Here is a 20,576-nt window from a genome sequence, read left to right as displayed (position 1 = left end):
TGAAGAATGGGCTGTAAGGAATCTCTTCTGATGACCACACATGTCAGTTGTATGGATGATAAAAGCAAAGTAAAAATTTAATTTTATATGAAAAAACATGAATAACCTAAGGTTTCCTGTTCTTTTAAAAGCTTGTGTTCTGTTTTTCTTTTTTTTTTTTTAAAGAAAGGTCAACAGAGATTATATGTAAACTGTACACTTTTGTTTCACTTTCATTTTATGACTTATATTTATATGAATCTTTAGTGCACATTCCAGTCTTCAAAGAATCAAATATAACTAGATAACATGCAGTCTATTTCTTTAAATTATATCCTATATTTCTAGTTTGGATCTAGTGGAATGATGCATAGAGAGAATGAGAGAAATAGAATATGGCTTTCAGTAATTCCATGTATTACATATATATGATACATACGCTCAGCAAGTACTCCTAGAATTCAACTGATCCTCACGAAAGCCATGTTATTAAATATTAAATTTATATTTATAGTAAAACATTTTTATGTATTTTTTGTAGCTTTGAATATATTGTAAGTGTATTTTAAAATAACTTATAATGGAGCTTATAAATACTGTGACTTACTATGTGCATAAATAGCTGCTATTTTTCTTAAATATTTTATTATTGCTGTTTAAATACTTCTCTAACCTTACAGTTTTCTAACTTTAAAGTATATAAATGGAAATTCAAAATTTTAATATAATATTTTAACTAGGATTGATTTCCTAATATTGTAAACAATATTTTTTTTGTATAATGAAATGTATATTGTTTTGGAAAAGGATATCTCCTTCTTTTTCTTTAAGAATTTGTGAGACATTCTGGACACCATGTATCCAAAAGAAGACCTGAACAGAAAATAGTTCCATACTACCACTAAAAAGTAGCCTTTCCACAAATGGGTGTATAGATTATAAAACAAGTAAATTTTTTCTTGGAAATTTTTAAACCTTATTAAGAAAAAGGAGAAAATGTTCCTGTTGTTACCACTTTGTCTTCTCTCTCACAGCATCATTTCAGAACGGCAGAGAAGAGCTGTCAGTTAATTTAAATCTTTCTTGCACTTCGTCCTTCTTGACTCTGTGTGCTGCTCACACACACGTGTTCTCCTCGCACACGCGTGTTCTCTTTCGTGCTCACGTGTGTGCGTGGAGCGGGGCTGAGGGCACAGCCACTGTCCGATAAGACCGCCCTTCACTCCTCCTCCTGTGATTTGGGCTTGAGATCTGCCTCGGTGTAGGTGTGAACAGGAATGTATTCTGGGTGTTGTTCATTGACAGTACTGGAAGAGAAATTTTATGGTTAGACTCTGTTGGTAAGAACTACTTAGACAGCATCAGTTTAATCAAAATCTGTTGTAGTTTCAACACATACATTTCATTCAGGCTTAGGCGATTTTAAAGTCTTGATTGTCTTACTGGTGTATTCAAACAGGCTTTCACATTAAATAGTACATGACATTTCATTTTATTTTTAAAAAAATCATTCTTAGCCTCATTTTAAATGCTCAGACTTAAAAATGTGTGTATTCTTCAGTACAACTAAGCATGCATTTTTGTAAACATTCAGAGTTTATTCATTCACTTAAAGTTTGCTGTTTCCAGGTTGGATTAAAGACAGAAAAATAGTATATAATTTGTAGCTCAGCAAAGTGGAATGGATAATTAAGTTTTAATTTTTCTCTGTTTATTTTTATTTTGTTTTATTGTTTTATTTAGTTTTAATGTTTTGAATGTAAAAATGTTTGAATGTAAAAAATTCAAACTCATTTTTCTACTTCTGATTTAGGTTCAATCTTAAAGTGCAGTTGCAGATTCTAGCAAGCTTCATGCTCACTGGAGTTTCTGGAGGTGCAAAGTATGCTCAGAATGGACAACTTTTTGGTCGCTTTAAGCTTACTGAAACACTTTCTGAAGATACTTTGGCTGGACGGCTGGTGATGACCAAAGTCAATGCTGTTTATTTATTACCAGTCCCTAAAGAGAAGTTAGTACAGACCCAGGGAACCAAAGAGAAGGTTTATGAAGCTACTATTGAAGAAAAAACAAAAGAATATATATTTTTAAGGATATCCAGGGAATGCTGTGAAGAACTTAATCTTCGGCCTGATTACGACACGCAGGTATGTTTCGAAGAGTGGCGACTTCGCTGTCACTGGGCTCCGTGTTGGCTGACCCTCTTCTCCTGGTTTGATTTCCCTTCCTCTGCTGCGGCGAGAAGTACAGTTGACTTGGGAGCATTAATTGTGGTGGGTTGGAGAATCAGACCTTTGGTGACTTTTAGAGAAAATCGATTCTCTTTAAGTAAAATCTAAAATGTTCCATTTTTATACATGGTCAATCTTTCTGATTTCTGTTTTAAATCAGCAATGGAAAAACAGTTTAAACAGAAACCGAGCTAGGTCCTGCGGCTCTTCTCCTCTGAAGCTGAACCTGCTCTTGTGCTTCTGTCCTCATGGATTTTTACGTGAACTCTGCTCAGCCTGTCCGCCATGTTTAAGTGGAAGGCTGCTCTTTTTTAATATCTAAATATAGCATTTGGTGATTATTATTCATTCATAGTAAATCAATACAGTGTCATAGGCTTGGTTTTAATCCTTGAGAGATGGTATTTCAGAGATGTTCTACTAATTTTACCAAATACATTCTTCATAGGAATGGTGGAATCAGATAACCTTTATTTAATGATTAAGTAATTAAGTGCCTCAGTTTCTTCAGCTGACAAATGAGATTAATCATAGTATACACGTCATTGGTGCTATGTGAAGTGAATATAACAGTGCCTGGTACTAAATAAAGCAAATATTACACATAAATAATTATGATTAGACTATGATGACACTTTAAAGCCATCTCTAAACTTGACTCCTATAAAGGTTATCTCCACAGAGCATTCTAGCAAACTGAATAATATCGATGTTTACCGTAATGCTTTTTAAAGAACCTTTTTTTTGTTTGTTTGTATTTCAGGTTGAACTCCAGTTTCAGTTAAATCGATTACCCCTCTGTGAAATGCATTATGCGCTAGACAGGGTCAAGGAGAATGGGGTTTTGTTTCCAGACATCACTATGGCTCCAACCATACCTTGGAGTCCCAACAGGTATAGAAAGAGATACCTCGTTCAGGAGGTTATGTTAATATTAAACTGAATATCTGTATCAAGTAACTCAAGCATGTTTGTAAGAAAATTTCCATATATTCTTCAAGAGACATGTTCTTGGTTAAGAAAAGAGAGTGTAGGAACGCTTAGAATAAAGTTAGAATAGAATTGAACTTTATTCTTAGAATAAAGTTAGAATTGAAGTTCCTCATCTGTTCTCTTCACTTTCCCTCAGAGTCTGAATGAATTCTTTTGCTTTTCTCAACAGATGTAATTTGATTGATTGATGCCACGCAATTTAGGAATCTTTCTGAGTAGAAGTTGAATAGGAACTCCAGGGCCTTTTTAAAAATGGTTCAAAGACTTAATTTAAAATGATTTTTGAATATGAAACACATTGTTGTAATTTAAGAAAAAATGGAAGATGTATTATAGAAGATGCTGTATAATTAATCATTGTGTAAATATTTTTCTGCTTAATTCTCTTTACACATTGTTACATGTAATTAAATATGATCCTTCTGTTTGTCTCCAGACTAGCTGCAATGGATGCCCTGGCCTGCATCCTTCTTTTCATTCTCTCACTGGTTTATCCTCTTAGCCCCCGCCCAGGCTCAACACACTCCACCTTTCTTTAAAATCTCAGTGGCTGTACAAAATGGATTATTTTTTTAATCACTTGTGTCAATCCAGCCATGGTAGGGGTCCCTGCTCCCTCTCTGACAGAGGCTGTGGTATCTTTAATAAGTGATTTCCAAGGTCATCCTTGGTGTTGACAAGAGCTGGCAGACAGGGAAACATGAGCAAAGAGGATCACAGGGGAAGTTTCTATGGGCCAGGCCTAGAAGTGACTTACATCATTTCCCCTCACATTCATCTCTTCTGGTCCTAAAAACAAAACAAAGCAAAATATACCTTACAACACAAAATCCACGTCATTTCTCCCTGTTTTCACTTACTCCTACTACCCCTTGCCTGTTTTTATTGCCAAAGTTCTTGAGTGGAAATAATCGACCTAGTTCTGGCATTCTTATTTACTCGTCCTGTAATCCCTGTTCTCTACTTTTCTCACTCTCCTGAGAGTAGTCAGAGATCTGCCAGTTGTAAAAACCCCATGACATCTTATCTTTCTAGCCCTCACTTGATCAGCTTCTCTGCGTCCTTCCTTCTCTCTGTCCGTAGACCAGTGCATATTTACAGCTGCACTATTTTGGTAGCCTTCGAGCCTAGTTCTGTCCCGCTAGTTCTGTGGGCTAACCCACATATTTCTTCCAGAGTTGTTTTGCTAAAATAATCGTTTCATTTCATTGCGTACAAACCTCTGAAGGGCGTCTCCTTCATATGTAGATAAAATCTGAACATCCTAGTACAAAACTCTCATTATGTGTTTCATTGACAGTGCTTTCCAACGATATCTTTTCAGATTTCTTTTAGTTTTTCCTACTTTACTCTCCTACTTTCTTCCTCTAAATCCTCATGTACTAGCCATATTGAATTACCTTGATGTTTGTTCAGTTTGCCCTGCACTTACTTGCTTCCTTATCTTTAAAAAAAGACCTTAAAAAAAAAAACAACTAGTAAAATCTACCTAAGACTTACCATCTTAACCATTTTTAAGTGTATTGTTCAAGAGGGCTAACTATATTCACAGTATTATATAATCTCCAGAACTTTCTCTTCTTGTAAAACGGAAACTTCATACTCATTAAACTCTGCATTTCCCCCTCCCCAGCCCTGTGTTCTAGCTCTGTTTTTTTTCTCCCTGAAACCATCTTTGCCCAGTATTGATCTATTGGAGAATCTGTCTGTCGTTTAAGATTTCCTTCAGCTTAAGTGCTCTCTCCTAAAGAAAATGAACCTGACCTTTCTGTTGCATTATTTCAGCAGATACTTACTGATGCCTACTACATGCTCGGTTCAGTCAGTTTTGTACTTTCAAGCATAATTTCTCCAAAGTTAATTTTTCTCAGTTGTATACATTTCTGTTCTCATTAGACTCTGAGCTTTTTTAGAAGAGACCATATGCCGGGGTCCAGCCTCAGCAGGATCCAGGGGTACCCTCAGGATGAATGGCATCGGCGAGAGAGAGAGAGAGAGAGAGATCAGACTGGGGGTGTGCAGCAGAGTCTGGCAAATCTTTATTTTTTACCGTAGCTTTTATATTCTAAGTTAGTACATTTTTAAAGGAAAGATAGTTTAATATTACATCAGCTTGTCCTACATGAAACCGGGGTATTTTCCTGGTTTCATACTTCTTTGTGAGAGTCTTGTACATTGTCTTCTGGCCTTGGGGCCTATTGACATTTTATGACCTAGGTGAATGCAAAGCTGTTTTCCGTAATCTATTCTTTAATGAACACAAAGGTCAGTCCTTTTGCAGAAGTTATCAGTTAAATTTATCTAAAAGGTTTACCACACAAAGACTCCGCAGCTCTGGTGAGGCAGCCCCTGTTTAGCATTCCTGGTTAAAATTAATGATTCTAAACTCTTATTTTTCTAAATCTTTAACTTTTAGAATAATATTTTTTGTTCTCTAATAGGGCTTCCTCACCTCCGGAAGGGCTCTGTACCTATGAGGGCCTTTTGTGTGATCAGGTTCTTTATGCTGTTTATGATTAAGGTGTTGTGAGCAGTCATGTGCATTAGTACGCGTTTGGCAAGCAGGCTGGATGCCGGCAAAGGGGTCTAAATTGAAACACTCCTTTCATCCTGGATAATCTTATAGGATACCACCATCCGGGGGACATATTGATTCACAGAAATTAGGGAGTAGTCTAATATAGCAAGCATCAGAAAGACAGAGATCATCTTGAAGGTGAGCGCCGGGGCAGCTTTTCGAAATCCCTGAGGTCCTGATCTGCCTTGCTTGTCAGGTCTTCTCCTCACGACCTTGTCATGGGTGGGATCTCGTGTGCTGGCTCCCGGCAACCATATCTTATTTCTCTTTGAATCTCCAACATGGCTTTGCACATTGTTAATATATGATGCATTTAAGTTTATAAGAATATCATGTTTAAAGAAGAAAATCAGGGTTTTAAATGTGAAGCCATACCAGTAAACTTTTCGGTGTTTCCTTGATATACTCACTTCTGAAAAATATTTTGTATATAGCAGTATGTTCAGATACCACTGATGGTGTTAACTGCAACAGTAAGGAAATGTCAAGTAGCAGAAAACTTTCAAGCAGAAAGAGATTTCATACCACTATAATTTAAATAGAAGTTAAAATGTATCTGAGTCTAGGAGTTTTAAGAAACTGTTAGCTATTTAAAATCTTTTCTGGAATAAGGTGAAATATGGAAAGATAAATGAAATTGAGAAATTATTCTTGAAGATGTAGCCTATAAATTAATAATAATAATGCATTAGACCAGGAAAAAAAAGAACTTAGTATTAAATTGGTTCAGGAAATAAAATAACCTTAAAATGAAGAGTACCCACTCCAGTATTCTTGCCTGGAAAAATCCATAGACAGAGGAGTCTGGCGGGCTGAAGTCCATGGGATTACATGACTGAGCATGTGTGAACGAGGTTGGAGGGAGATGGGTTGGTAGCAATAAACTGGTAGAACTAAAAAAATAAAAAAATAATAATAAATGAAGAGTAAATGGAGAAATGTGAAAATCAGAGAGAAGTTTTACCAGCATGTTTATTGTAAATCTTCTTCTTTATTAAGCAGGTGGTACAATACATAAAGACAGTTTATTTTGCTTATTGGCTTTCTATAAGTGTTCATTATTCATAACCAGAAACTATAGGGAAAACACATGATAAAGTTTCTGATCTGTTCTGAAGCATTTATTTACACTGAAACAATTGACAAATAGAATGGTCAATATAGATAAAACAAAGAGATACCAACATATTTTAGAATTACACCTGTAAATCTATCGTTAATCTCTTAGATTTTACTTAGCTGTATATCGATAATCTAATATCTGTCTCATTAAAATTCCCAAATTTGAGAAATTAGAGGATATTTTAAGAACATTCTTTTATTTTCAAAAGTGTACCCTGGTCAAATAATATAATACTATCTTATTTTTCTGAAATCCTTAGAAAATATTATAGTAATAGAAGTCAACATTAATTTTGCACTTGTTGCTCAACTATTTTTTTAACAGCTTGCATGCATTATCTTATTTGATCTTTAAAATATCTATCTGATGGAATGCGATTATCTCCATGTACAGCTAAGGGAGCTCTTGGGGTGAGGCATCATAGAATCACAGTGGTCAGTATGGACGCAGGTAGCAGTTTGCTGAACTCACTGTGCCTTAAGCAAGTAGTCACTGAGATCCAGCGCTCAATGGTCTAGAGTGGTGCAGGCCTGGCAGTGCTACTGAAGACAGGGTCTCCCTTTCCTCTCCACTTAGAACAAAGTCGGGTCTCCAGAGACCAGAGATAGGAGTATTACTGCTGGCTAGGTTCACTAATCGAGGAGGCAGAGAAGGGTGCTGGGGATGGTTTGAGGGGGACCCATTCCACAGTGTCTGCCACACAGATTAGATCTGGACTCAGTACTCAGCTAAAGCAATTTCCTTACTTCCAGAAGATGGAGCATTGCTGGGTACTGGCAGAATTGTGAGTAAATAAATTGGATGAGGGAGTCTTGAATTTTTAGTGAATTGCTTCTAGGAAATCTAGTGTCACTGGTCAGAGTCCTTTTGGTTTTTACTTTAAAAAAAAAATGTAAATATCAGAAAAATAAGTAATGACATGCTTATATGGTTAAAATTTGTTTTATAAGGTTTTACATTAGTAGAATTTGTTTGAAATTTTCTATCATAATACATAGCATTTGTTACACTTTTTTAAAACTGAAAGAGTTAAGATTTTCCATAAATAACTAGCTTCTGTTTTAAGTACAGTGTAGCCTCCTAGAGTGGGAATTGTTCTGTCTAAACCATGTTCTCCTATTTCAGGATTGTTTTGTAGGCATTTTGCAAAATTTCCAATTACACACACCCTTCCTATTTTGGTTCACATCTCTATCATTTTTACCATAGTTGTTGCAATCTTTAGTACTATAATTGTAGTTGTGAGAAAGAATGCTGTTGATTCTCCACTTAGTTTGATCCCTTTCAGCATCTGCTGTCCGTTTAAATCTTCAAAATTAGCCGAGTCAGAGAAGTGACACTAATAAGATAGACCCCCCCTACAGAGCCATTTGTGCTGCCATGACAGGTGTCTCTGCCCTGAAGACTGTGACACACCTGTCTTACTTGTGTGTGGAAATATTAGAAAACATTTCATCTTGTTTGGCCTTAAACTATTTTCTTTTTTAAATTATGAAAGTATGATAGTACATTTATAGGAAACTTGGAGAATACAGAACAAAGTTACGTAAAGTTCTACTATATATTAAATTATTTCTGGGGTAGATGAATTAAGATTTTTAGTTAGAGTTTCAGTATCAAACTCTCAAAAATTAATAGAATGAATAGAAAAGTTAAAGGATATGGTAGACCTGAAAAGCACCGTGAACAAAACCTTGATTTCTAAATTAAGATCTTTATAAAAGTTTGATATCTCTTAATCAGTGACACACAGAGGTTTTTATTTTTTTGTTTGTTTTAGATTTTACTGAGAAATCTTTCAGTGGTTTAGTATTTGAAAATTAGTTAGTTTCCCTTTGGCATTTAATTTGCTATGCAAAGAAACTGCTAATACATTATTACCAGAAAAGAGTTTTCTGGTGCTTTTATGTGAGAGGGAAACTACATTTTTGAGACGTTGCTGCAGACACGGCAGCAGCTCACCTGGAAGTGTGCTGTGATGTCTTCAGGTTAGTTATCAGAGTCTTGTGTACTTGGAAAGGACAAGATAATTACAGTGAATTCTGATCATCATAGTAAAACACCCTAAAACACCCAAAACACTGACTCTGTTTTGGGAATTTTTAACATGTAGTTTTAGAATAAGCATTTGTTGTTATAGGTACTCTGTTATTTCAGCATTTTTAATGGTTCATTGAAATTCAGGAAACCTCTATGTCAGGTTGTGTTTAAAATAACTTACATTTTCATTTTCTTTAGGCAGTGGGACGAGCAGTTGGATCCTCGGCTAAATGCAAAACAGAAAGAGGCTGTTCTGGCCATTACAACCCCACTTTCAATACAGTTGCCCCCTGTCCTCATCATTGGCCCGTATGGGACAGGCAAAACATTCACTCTAGCTCAGGCCGTCAAGCACATTCTCCAGCAACAGGAGACCAGGTAAGGTGGTGGTGCGTGTGCTCTGATCTCATCAGTAGGGCCCAGCTTGTGTCCTTGTGAAAACAGAGCAAGGGCTAGCAAGACAATTTTCATCTTGCTTGTAAAGATTTTAAAAATAAAATTTAAAAAAGAGCCACACTCAGACCCCAAAGCAGTAACATTTGAATTTTCTGAAAACATACTGTTTTAAAAAATTGGTAACATACAGAATGGTAGCTTTTAAATATGTCATCAAAACGCTGAGTCTGCTAAGAGTTGTGATAAATATTGGAGTCAAAAGGGCTGGGTTTTTTAAAAATAATTTTATATGATTTAAAAAATAATTTGGGGGAAGTTGTCTCCTTTACAGCTTAGAGAGTAATTAAGCTTTAAGAATAAGTGCCTAAAAGCATAAGTGAATATGTTAGATGTTACTGAGTAGGTTGAGGGAAATGTATTATGTTAAAATGGCCACTGCTTTTTTTTTTGGTGTTATACTGCTTGAATAGTTTTGTGTTGTATCATTCTTTTTATTTGCACCATTTATTTCAGCAGGATTCTCATTTGCACCCATTCTAATAGTGCTGCTGATCTCTACATAAAGGATTATTTACATCCATATGTAGAAGCAGGCAATCCCCAGGCAAGACCTCTCAGGTATTTTTTTAAGGCTTATTATGTATCTGTATCATACTTTATTATTCTTAAGAAAAGGTGTCTATCAAGATTTCAGTAACATTGAGAAAACCAAGATCTTTAACTGTGCTTTGGCATTTGGAGGTTATGCCTTTTGAAGAAACTATTTAAGGAAAAATTTTAAAATCTTTGACCATTCATTTCTTAAACATTAAGAGAAAGACATCCTTTTTTAAGTTTTGTATGTAAAAAAATGTTGTTACAATCTAAGCCAGTTTTGATGTGTTCCTCTAAAAACTAATATGACAAAATAATAAATTTATGATTATACCGATTTTAATTAAATTTGTGGTGTATTTTGCATGGCAGAGTAGTCATGCAGTGGTAGTTCAATGTGGAAATAAAATTGTGACTGTGATTATGCTGGTAATTTAGTGGGCACTACACATTAGGGAAGCGTGAAGTTGAAGTGATTTCTTCAACAAAGTGTAATTGACTGGCATTTACAACTCTCTGCTATCATTTAAGAGGTAAAGTGTCAAAGAAAATTCTAGGTTAATATAGGTCCTCTAAGTGTATATGGATATGAAATGTTCTTAAATACAGGATTGTGGGGGAATAAAATCCTTTTCTTCAGAAAACAATAAAGAGTCATTAAATGGTTATTTACTATACCATTTGCTTTCATTGTTATATGAATTAATATTTAGTTTTGCCATTTTACAAACTAATATGTCATGCCCTATGTTGTTCAAATACAATTATTGTTTAAAAATTAATTTCTAACCACACTTTTGAATCATAATTCACTAACTTTTTATTTCTAGCTGAGCCTAGGCATGGAAAAATGAGGTTACACTACTTAATTCTTTAATAACCATAAGCAAAGCCATTTGAATGATGTAACACTTCCATGAAAACAAACAAAAGAGAAGAAAGTGGCATGGCTGTTAGCACAGGTGTTTATGGTGTGCTGTTTCCACTCTGAAGACAGACGAGAGAAGAGATCATTATTTTTAAGTAGAATCCAGTTTTATTTGATAAGAACAATGCAATCACTATAAATGAAAATGTGGTATTTACCAGTGGATAATAACTAGTTGGCTTCATATTCTAATCTTTTTTAGCTCATAAGTGAAATTGAGTTAGCAATAGCATTTTTTGCTGTCCGTGTTCTTACTTCAGTGGCGATAAGATGTTTTATTGTTGGTAGAGCTTGTGTGTATGCTTATTTTTGTGTGTTTGTGTATGTGTGTTATGTAGGAAATGTGACGGTCTCATTTATTATTGTGCTTGGCTTGGAAACAGTGGGGTGAAGGTCCCTCAACTCTTGGCTGACCCACCATAGGTCATTTGACATTGGGGGCATGAGAGCTGTTGTTGATAAACACTGAAATCCATTAATTGACTAGCATTGTGTTTGGCGTTTCCTGTGTAAAATTATGTTTGGGTAGTTATAATCCAACATATTCCAGTAGGGTGGCCCAAGTACAGAAACTTGCCCTCTGGCAAAAGATGCTTAAGTTTATTTAAATAAAAATTTCATGTTATTTCATTTAGTAACTGGAGTAAAATAAGAAAAGGCTTGGCTTCCCCATTTATTTTCTTTATGTGGCCCTATATTTTCACCAGTTTTCTGTTGAGGAAAGATGTTGACTTGTGAATGTATTTCCTAGAAAAGTTAGTGCATTGAAATGTTAAGAGTTTATTAGTACCATCTACTGTATTGAGTTTTAGTTGTTCAGTCACGTCCAACTCTTTGCGACTCCATGGGCTGTAGCCAACCAGAAATTCTCAGTTCCCGCCATGGAATTCTCCAGGCAAGAATATTGGAGTTGGTTGCCATTTCCTCCTCCAGGGGATCTTCTCGATCCAGGGATTGAACCTAGGTCTCCTGCACTGCAGGCAGATTCTTTACTGTCTGAGCCGCCTGGGAAGCCCAATAAGTATATTAACTGAGATTAATCACTGATGTTCCTCATGGACAACGAATGTGAGAGGTGTGGGAGCTGGAATGGAGAGAATTAGAACGGCTGAGCACTGTGGGAAGATTAGCTTTCTCTGAGTTGTCCCAGGATTCAGGGGAGAGGACACCAGGGGGCACTAATTGCCCACATATGACCTTGAAGATCTGTTGTTTGTGGAGTAAAAGTGACAGTGACTACCTTCTCACCCTGTGGTTTAGAGTGGGCCCTAGCAAATGTGATAAAGGAGGAGAACAGCCATAAAGAAGAAACAGTTAAAACAGTAAATATGTTTAAATATGCACACTTACAGTTAAAACATATAAAATTCTATAGTTATCAGGAGTTGAGCTTAAATTGGGCTTCCCAGGTGGCGCTAGTGGTAAAAAACCCGCCTGCCAATGCAGGAGCCTTACGGGGTCGCTCCCTGGGTCAGGAAGATGCCCTGGAGGAGGGCAAGGCAGCCCACTCCAGTGCTCTTGCCTGGAGAATCCACGGACGGAGGAGCCTGGCGGGCCACAGTTCATGATGTCACAGCGTCAGACACAGCTGAAACGACTTAGGACGCACTCATGCCCTTAAACTGGAGAAGGCAGTGGCAGCCCGCTCCAGTGCTCTTGCCTGGAGAATCCATGGGCGGAGGAGCCTGGTAGGCTGCAGTCCACGGGGTCACGAAGAGTCAGACACAACTGAGCGACTTCACTTTCACTTTTCACTTTCATGCCTTGGAGAAGGAAACAGCAACCCACTCCAGTGTTCTTGCCTGGAGAATCCCAGGGACGGGGGAGCCTGGCGGGCTGCCGTCTATGGGGTCGCGCAGAGTCGGACACGACTGAGGCGACTCAGCAGCAGCAGCAGCAGCAGCAGCAGCACGACCTTAAATTTAAATTATTTAGGAATGGAGGTTTTAGAATCCACTTTAGTAACATTTAGTTTCAGTTTTTACTTACTACTTTGTTAGAAGATTTTAAAATGGAATAGAGAGGAAAACATGGCTTCTTTCTGTGTATGGTTCTGAAGGTCAGTATCTGATTCTGGCCGAGTTCTTGCCTATTAGATAAAGGCTGTCTGTGGAGAAAGTGTAGTGTTTCCTGGACAGATATAAAATATTATTTTATAAAGATTTTAAATAAATAGATCTTTCTGATTCTGTAGTATCTTAAGTAATAATATTTTTGGGGTATTCATTACATATGAATTCAATACATAAATAAAATTTCAGTGAATTGAAATGATATATTTCCAGTCTTTTGTTTTAAATTTCATTGTAATTCTTGTGGGTTATACAGTTTGTTTCTAGAAATATGTAAATTACTTAGTTGGTGTCACTTTTACATTTTATACTATGAACTTGAAAGTGTCAGTTCTCCAGTTTTGAAAAATGTTGGATGTGTTTTAAATGATCTTCTAGATGGTGTCGACCTACCTGATCTTCTAGATGGGGTATACCTTAGATGTTTCACAAAATGAAAGTACTGAGAAAAGATTTAAGTCTTTTTGAGTTAGCCCTAGACTAACTTGTATTTTTCAGGAAAGAGGCCTAATGATCAAACTTTGTATGCTCACTAGCTTCAACTTGAGGAAGCTTTCTGGCGTAACTACAGAAAGTCAGTGTTGAGGCTCAGAGCTTCTATTTTTGTTCTGTCTTTGGGAAAGAAGGTGTGCCTGGAGTTACATTGGATGAATAATTTGAAAACTACTTTTTCAATTTTATAATGAAATGTTCATTTAAGAGGATATAGAAAAACATAAAGAAGAAAGTAAAGATTATCTGTAATCTTACCAGTCAGAGATAAATACTAATATTTTCGAGTTTAATTTCTGGTAATTTATATACTTAAACACACACACTGAAGTTAATATTAATGGAATCATAATTTGTAATTGTTTTTTTTCCCCAGATAATTTGTAAAATTAGGTTTTTTGTATATTTAAAAGTAAATTCTGATTTGCTGGTCTGCTTAAATATTTTTTATTAAAGCCTAAAACATGTTTAAGGTTTTTACATCTTTTAGGAATAGCATTGGTTACTTTCACAGCCCTTCCTATCATAGTAATGTTTTTAAAATACATTACTTTCCTCTATTATAATTATAAATTAGGGGCATTTATTAAATGCTTTCTTTGCTTAAAAAAAAGGACAACCCATTTTAATTATTTCAAGGAGGGTTAGAACGCGTTTTAGAAGATGACGAGATTAGTGTTTGTGCATATTACATATGAACTGCCTTTGAAACATTCTAGAAGAGACAGTTGTCAAATAGTTGGATATGCACCCTGGAGCTGAGGTGAGGTCTTGGCTGAACAGAGGCATCATCAGGGTGGTCACTGATAGTAATTGAAGGCTTGGGCCTGGGATGAGAGGGGAGAGCGCTAAAGACTCAGCCTTGAGAAACCCCAGCCTGGCAAGGAGCAGGGGAGGCTGAGTCCTGGCAGCCGGGAGAAGCGGGCGTTTCAGGAAGGACGCAGCCAGAGAGTGAGGTGGCAGTTTACATCCCCTGACCGGACCCCAGCATCTCCTGAGTTCCCTCCTGCTTCGTTGACTGCTGTTGACCAGTGTCCCCCCCGCGCCTCTCCGTTTTCCAGTCTCTCTCCTGAGCCTCTCTGTTTCCCAGTCTGTGCGTGCTGAGGTGATCCCTTGGCCATTCCAGCTAGTTTGCTCTCTAACTACTCTGTTCTCCAGGTGAACTCGTCTACCCTTCAGGTTTATCGCTGTTGTATTTTCTCATCTTGGGCATTCTCCACGTTTACAAATGCCTTTGCTTACTGGATATCTCTACTTGGGTGTCTGCTACTAAATATATTCAAGACTGAATTCTCAATTCCCACCCCAAACTTGTTCTTCTCTATCACCACCACTGCCATTCATCTAGTTAAAGCCATGGAATCATCCTTTCTCTTAAATTCCACATCTAGTATATCAGTAAATCCTGTCAGTGTTCCTCTCAGTAAATCCTGTCAGTGTTCCTCTCAAAGTGTATAGTGTATCTGACCACTTTCACATCTCTGCTGTTACCACCCTAGTCTGCACATTTGGTTTCTCTTATCCAGATCCTTATAGTAACCTCCTAACTGGTCTCCCTGCTGTTGTCCCTGCCCCTGCCTCTCGTAGTCTGTGGTGTGATGGAGCAGCTTGTACTGGTTTGTGAGAGCCAATCATGTGCATGTCTTCCCAGGTTCATGTTTAGTAACATCATGTTGGTAGCTTGAAACGGGCCATGCTAGCAAGTTTTATAGCACAGAGACCAGCACATACTACAGATCAGGCCATGCCCTCTGCTCCTGAAAGCTGATTGTTCAGCATTTACCAGCACCCCCGGTGTCCAGCCGTCTCCCCTGCCTCCGGAACTATGTATTCTGTCTACAGAAACAGACTGGCCCTTTAACAGCATAAGTCATGTCACATGACCTGTGCCTTGTTACAACTCCCCGGTGGCTTTCTGTTAAAATCACAGGAAACCCAGAGTCTTAATGACAGCGTGCAGGCCCTGTGATTTGCCTCTGTATTGGGCTGTAGTGGACAGGTACCCAGTGGATCTTTGTGGTGGGGTGAGTTAGAGATGGGAGGAAGGTGGATGAGATGTTTGTATACCATCTTAGTAATCTGTTGCATGAGTCCTATTTATATTTTTCTTTTGCAATTAATAGAAGAGATGCTTTTAAGATTTTCTGGTTGTCCAGAATTCAAATTTATTTTTACATCTCCAGAACTTTAGATAAAGATCTGCTTAAATATAGGTGTAAGACTGTATTCTAAAGTGAAAATGGCAAGTAACTTTTGAAATCTCTTGTAAGTATGCAATTCATTGTTTTTTATTAGCATAGATAATTAAAATGTTATTTTTGTAAGATATTCCAGGGAAAAAAGTAATTGGAAATGTTTTCAATTAAAAAGAAAACCAATGCTTATAAAACCCTTTGTGTCATTCTGTTGAAAAATTAATCTGAACACTTAAAATAATTTGATATTTTTCTTATCATAGTGTATGTACTTTCTGCTTGATTCTAGGGGAAGTCAACCATTGTATGTTAAATTCTAATCCAGTAGACTGTTAACAGTTATCAAATTTATTTGTTAAATTCCAGGTATTGTAGTCTTAAAATTATACTGTCAGTGTTTTGATAATCAGATACAGTAAGATGTTAATAAGTATAAACAGGACATGTTGTCTTCTTTTATAGGGTATATTTCAGAAACCGCTGGGTGAAGACTGTCCACCCAGTTGTGCATCAGTACTGTTTGATCTCAAGCGCACATTCCACCTTTCAGATGCCACAGAAAGAAGATATTCTTAAACACAGAGTGGTGGTTGTTACATTGAACACTTCCCAGTACCTCTGTCAGTTGGACCTTGAACCTGGTATGCTGACTCAAGACACAGAAATAGTGAATGCACAGGGCTTCTCCGTTCAGTTTAGACCAGGCATTGGCCTGTGGGCCATATCTGGCCAGTTGTCTTTGTATTAAAGTTTTATTGGATGGAACGCAGCCATGCCCATTTACTCCCTCTATTTTCTGTGGATGCTTTTGTGCTGCAGCGGCTGAGCTGAGTAGTTACAGCAGATGGCGTGGCTAGAGAAAACCTAAAATGTCACTGTTTGGCCCTTCACACAGGAAGAACTATCTATCCTAGTTTAGACATTTTAGTGACTGTCACTCTGTCTTGTTCTCTGATTGATCAGATGGTATTTACTTAATATTGATCATGTGAGAAATTCAAATTGGACAGTTTTGGTTTTTTTTTTTTTTTACAGTTTTCTCAAGTATATAATTTTAAAATACTTGTGCATTAATACAGTGTAGAGTCAGCAATTATAGTTTTTTTGACATATTATTATTTAATTATAGGAACTATGTAAAATCAAATATAGAAAGTACATATATAAGGTAACAAAAAGTTCTGATAAATATGGCAAAGCTTAACCATCAAACTGTGGTGTCACTTTGAGGTAGTTGCTTTGGAAGGACATTCATTTATTGTTCTTATATTACAATTGTTGACATTGCTCAACGAATTTTTGCTCTCTCCTTTTGGAATTGCTTTCAGAGCCAGTACCAAGTTCTTTTCCATTTCTGAAAGGTAGAGACAGTTCCCTTCACCTTGTATTCCTGGCACCTGGCCCAGGGCACAGACACCTGGAGGCCCTTGATAAACCTCTGTTTATCTTAAAAAATGAACAATGGCCAAACTTTCTTTTTTGAAGGTAGATTTAATTTTAGAAAAGCTTCGAAATCTTTCGGAGACATGTCTGGTAAATAAGGTAGGTTATCAAACTGAGTGATGCCATTAGGGGCATAAAAAAGGAGAGAGACGTGCCTCTCGTGTGATGAGACTCATTTTCTTGTGCACGCAGCTCATAGCTGGCTGCTGAGGGCAGTTACAAAAGCAGAGTTTCAGAAATGTTTGAACAGTGGCTGCATCCTTTGGAATGAGTTATATTTCCTCTCAACTGACTTCTTTGATGGAACAACACTTATTTGCAATGTAAATTTTGGTATGTTTATTTACCAATCAGTCTCATTACTTTACGATTATACTCTGCATATTTGCCACGTAAATTAAATACCCAAACCTCCTAAACAGTATAGTTTTGTGAGGAAGAGCAAAGAATGGCTTTGAAGAGCAAGAGTGTAGTACATTTATGTACTACATTTGTACATTTGTACATATGTACAAGTGTAGTACATTTATGGAAGTCAGCTACCTGCTTCATTTTTGGCATTGTTTATACTTTAATTCTCATGTCATCTCACGGAGGGTTATTTTACAGGCTGGACAACCAAGGCTCAGGTTAAATCAGTTTGACTAATTTAGGTTTCTTTTACTAGCTTAAGCTGTAGTCTAACAATTTCAGGATTTATTCAATTCCTGATTTAAACCTGACTATATTTAATTAAAATGTTATCTAACAGAAACAGTAGATTTTTTTCACTAGTTTCAGTTTTTCCAATTCGATCCTGTAATTATATAGTCATCTTTTAATTATTCTTGTAGAATAAAAAGCACAAGTTCCCGTAAACAGGGAGAAAATTGCATGTGTCCACATCATGCTTGGGCCACTGGCATTAAACAGACAACAGTTACTGGTGCTTGTACTGTCAGCACAGCCATTTATTTGAATGGACCACGATGAAGGTCGTGGTGGTGGTTATTCCTGTCAGTCAGTAAGATGTAGAAAGTTTCCAACCTAGAAACAGGTTGCATTAGAAAGCTGTATAAACGGACTATTTGGAACTCGTTGCTATTCAGAGAAATAGAGGTTAGGTTCTTGGGTCAACTCACAGGAGGCTAAATAACCTAGAGTTTATAGCTAGCCGTTCTGTTGAGAAACTGTTTTGTGTTCTCTGCTGTGGCGTGAAAGCAGGACCCCCCCCCCCACTCAGGGAGCTGGCGGCGGGGGCAGCATTGACTCCTGCCTGTCGAGACAGCAGGGAGATTCCCGCTCTGTTCCCCCTCAGGAAAGAGCACAGGCTCTTCATCCTGTCCACAGATTTCTGTGCGCAGTGTGAGCGACAGCAGTGAGCCAGACATGGGATGTTTGCATCTGGGGAATATTTGATAATGTGCATTTTTGATGCTTGTTGTATCTTTTTTTTTCAGACTGGTGATTTTTTTTTTTCAACCAGGACAGGTTCTTAGAGTAAAAAAATTATATATAATCTGTCTATACACACACGCAATAAACCTAAATAATCAAAGTAGTGAATTTGCTAATAGATAACCTTTGTTTTTGGTCAAAGATGGATTATAACTTTCTCTTTTATATTAGATTTTGGGTATGATATTCTTTATCTTAATGTCTAATATGTATGTTTAAGCTAAAGTTACTCATGAACTACCATTGTTTTATTTTTGGTGTTTTAGCAAATAAACAGTGAAAGGACTTTGGGCCTGTCACTGTTTCATTGCTAGCTTTTCTTTGTGGTGAGAGCTGCTATCTTGAACTTTAAAGTCTCTTTCACATGCACAGATGGAACTTGTTAGTCTGGGGGCTGGGAGGTCCAGGTTCCATTTATTGTGTATTATTGAGTAAAATAGTTATTCATTTCAACTTTATTTTCTAAATAATGACTGAAAGGTACATACAGTTTTCTAAATTGAGGATTGGTATTAAAGCACTCAGAACTCTTAAATTGGGCCTCTGAATTCTTTCCTTAACAGAGAAGAAAGGACTTCCTCCTTTTATCGCTGCTGTAACGTACTGTCCTGTGTTTGCCCCGTGCCTTTTAGGGTTTTTCACTCACATTTTGTTAGACGAGGCTGCCCAGGCCATGGAGTGTGAAACCATCATGCCTCTGGCGCTAGCGACTACGCACACGAGGGTTGTCCTGGCCGGTGACCACATGCAGGTAGGTGCCCTCGAGTCAGCCTGTCGAAGGAACTTGTGTTATGTTTTGATGTTTAGTGTCTTGTTTGTTTCCTAAAGCGCCCTGTGAAATTGTGCCATGCATTTCAGTTCAAGTACTTTAAATGTTTCTGTACTAATGGTGAAAAATGTTGGTATTTCTGAAGGAAAATTGCTACCCTGCCACTTTATTTCCTTTGGATAGAGAGTAGAATGAATAAAGTTATCAGTGTTACCATTTTCATATTTGTTAATTTGAAGTTCAGTTCTCTACAGTAGGAATATTTGATTCTTTTCTTTATTGAATAAATTTAAATTATCCTCCCTATGATTCCTCAGTTCCTGTCGCCAACATTTGTTTTCCTGAAGCATTAAATTTTTCACCATCGTGGGACGTTAAAATAAAAAATGAGATTTAGTATATCAGAAGTTCCAGCATGGTGGATTTTTTTTTATAAGTATGTTAATAAGAATACTATTTGTATATGTAGTTAAATTTTCTCCTGTGTGTTTATCTGTTACAGCTCAGTCCTTTTGTTTACAGCGAGTTTGCCAGGGAGAGGAACCTTCATGTGTCGTTACTTGATCGGCTCTATGAGCACTACCCTGCCGAGTTTCCCTGTAGGATCCTCCTGTGCGAGAACTACCGCTCCCACGAAGCTATCATCAAGTAGGTGTGAGCTGCCCGCTCTGTCACTCTGTCGTCTGTGGTCTGGTGGGAGGGGACTGAGCACAGTACTGATCCTAGGGACAGATTATTCCCAGCAGAGTTACATGGTGTCCCTAGTGTCTCAAATTATATTAAATTTTATGTCTGTAAAAGTTACACCTCAAGAGTTAGCTCGGAGAAGGCAATGGCAACCCACTCCAGTACTCTTGCCTGGAAAATCCCATGGTTGGAGGAGCCTGGTAGGCCGCAGCCCATGGGGTTGCGAAGAGTCGGACACGACTGAGCGACTTCACTTTCACTTTTCGAGTCGGACACGACTGAGCGATTAACTTTCACTTTTCACTTTCATGCATTGGAGAAGGAAATGGCAACCCACTCCAGTGTTCTTGCCTGGAGAATCCCAGGGATGGCGGAGACTGGTGGGCTGCCGTCTGTGAGGTCGCACAGAGTCGGATACGACTGAAGCGACTTAGCAGCAGCAGCAGCAAGAATTAGCTGTAATTTTCTATAGCAGGGCAGTTCTGGAGACAAATCTTCAGTTTCTACTAGCTATAACGCCTTTTTCTGTGACCGAATACATAATGTGTATGTAAAACTACATGATATAATAAGCAAATATATTGACAAATTGCATAACGGTTTATGAATATGTGTCTGG

General features: G+C 37.4%; 1 protein-coding gene across 14 annotated transcripts in view; it reads left to right on the top strand.

Annotated features, from left to right (window-relative positions):
- Nucleotides 1-20,576, top strand: part of HELZ (helicase with zinc finger) — a 148,538-nt gene that overhangs the window by 62,817 nt on the left and 65,145 nt on the right. For 13 of the 14 annotated variants that reach the window (XM_070480144.1, XM_070480137.1, XM_070480138.1 and 10 more), the window contains 7 exons: nucleotides 1,793-2,126; nucleotides 2,974-3,104; nucleotides 9,143-9,322; nucleotides 9,854-9,958; nucleotides 16,084-16,262; nucleotides 19,134-19,252; nucleotides 19,773-19,918. In XM_070480144.1, the coding sequence (XP_070336245.1) occupies nucleotides 1,793-2,126; nucleotides 2,974-3,104; nucleotides 9,143-9,322; nucleotides 9,854-9,958; nucleotides 16,084-16,262; nucleotides 19,134-19,252; nucleotides 19,773-19,918 (1,194 nt within the window). The remainder of the gene's footprint in view (nucleotides 1-1,792; nucleotides 2,127-2,973; nucleotides 3,105-9,142; nucleotides 9,323-9,853; nucleotides 9,959-16,083; nucleotides 16,263-19,133; nucleotides 19,253-19,772; nucleotides 19,919-20,576) is intronic. The other variant, XM_020875685.2, reaches the window with a different exon arrangement.

Source organism: Odocoileus virginianus, chromosome 17, assembly GCF_023699985.2.
Source record: "Odocoileus virginianus isolate 20LAN1187 ecotype Illinois chromosome 17, Ovbor_1.2, whole genome shotgun sequence".
Taxonomy (NCBI): Eukaryota; Metazoa; Chordata; class Mammalia; order Artiodactyla; family Cervidae; genus Odocoileus; species Odocoileus virginianus.
The sequence above is the reverse complement of the archived record's forward strand: the minus strand, read 5'-3'. Positions and strand labels throughout refer to the sequence as shown.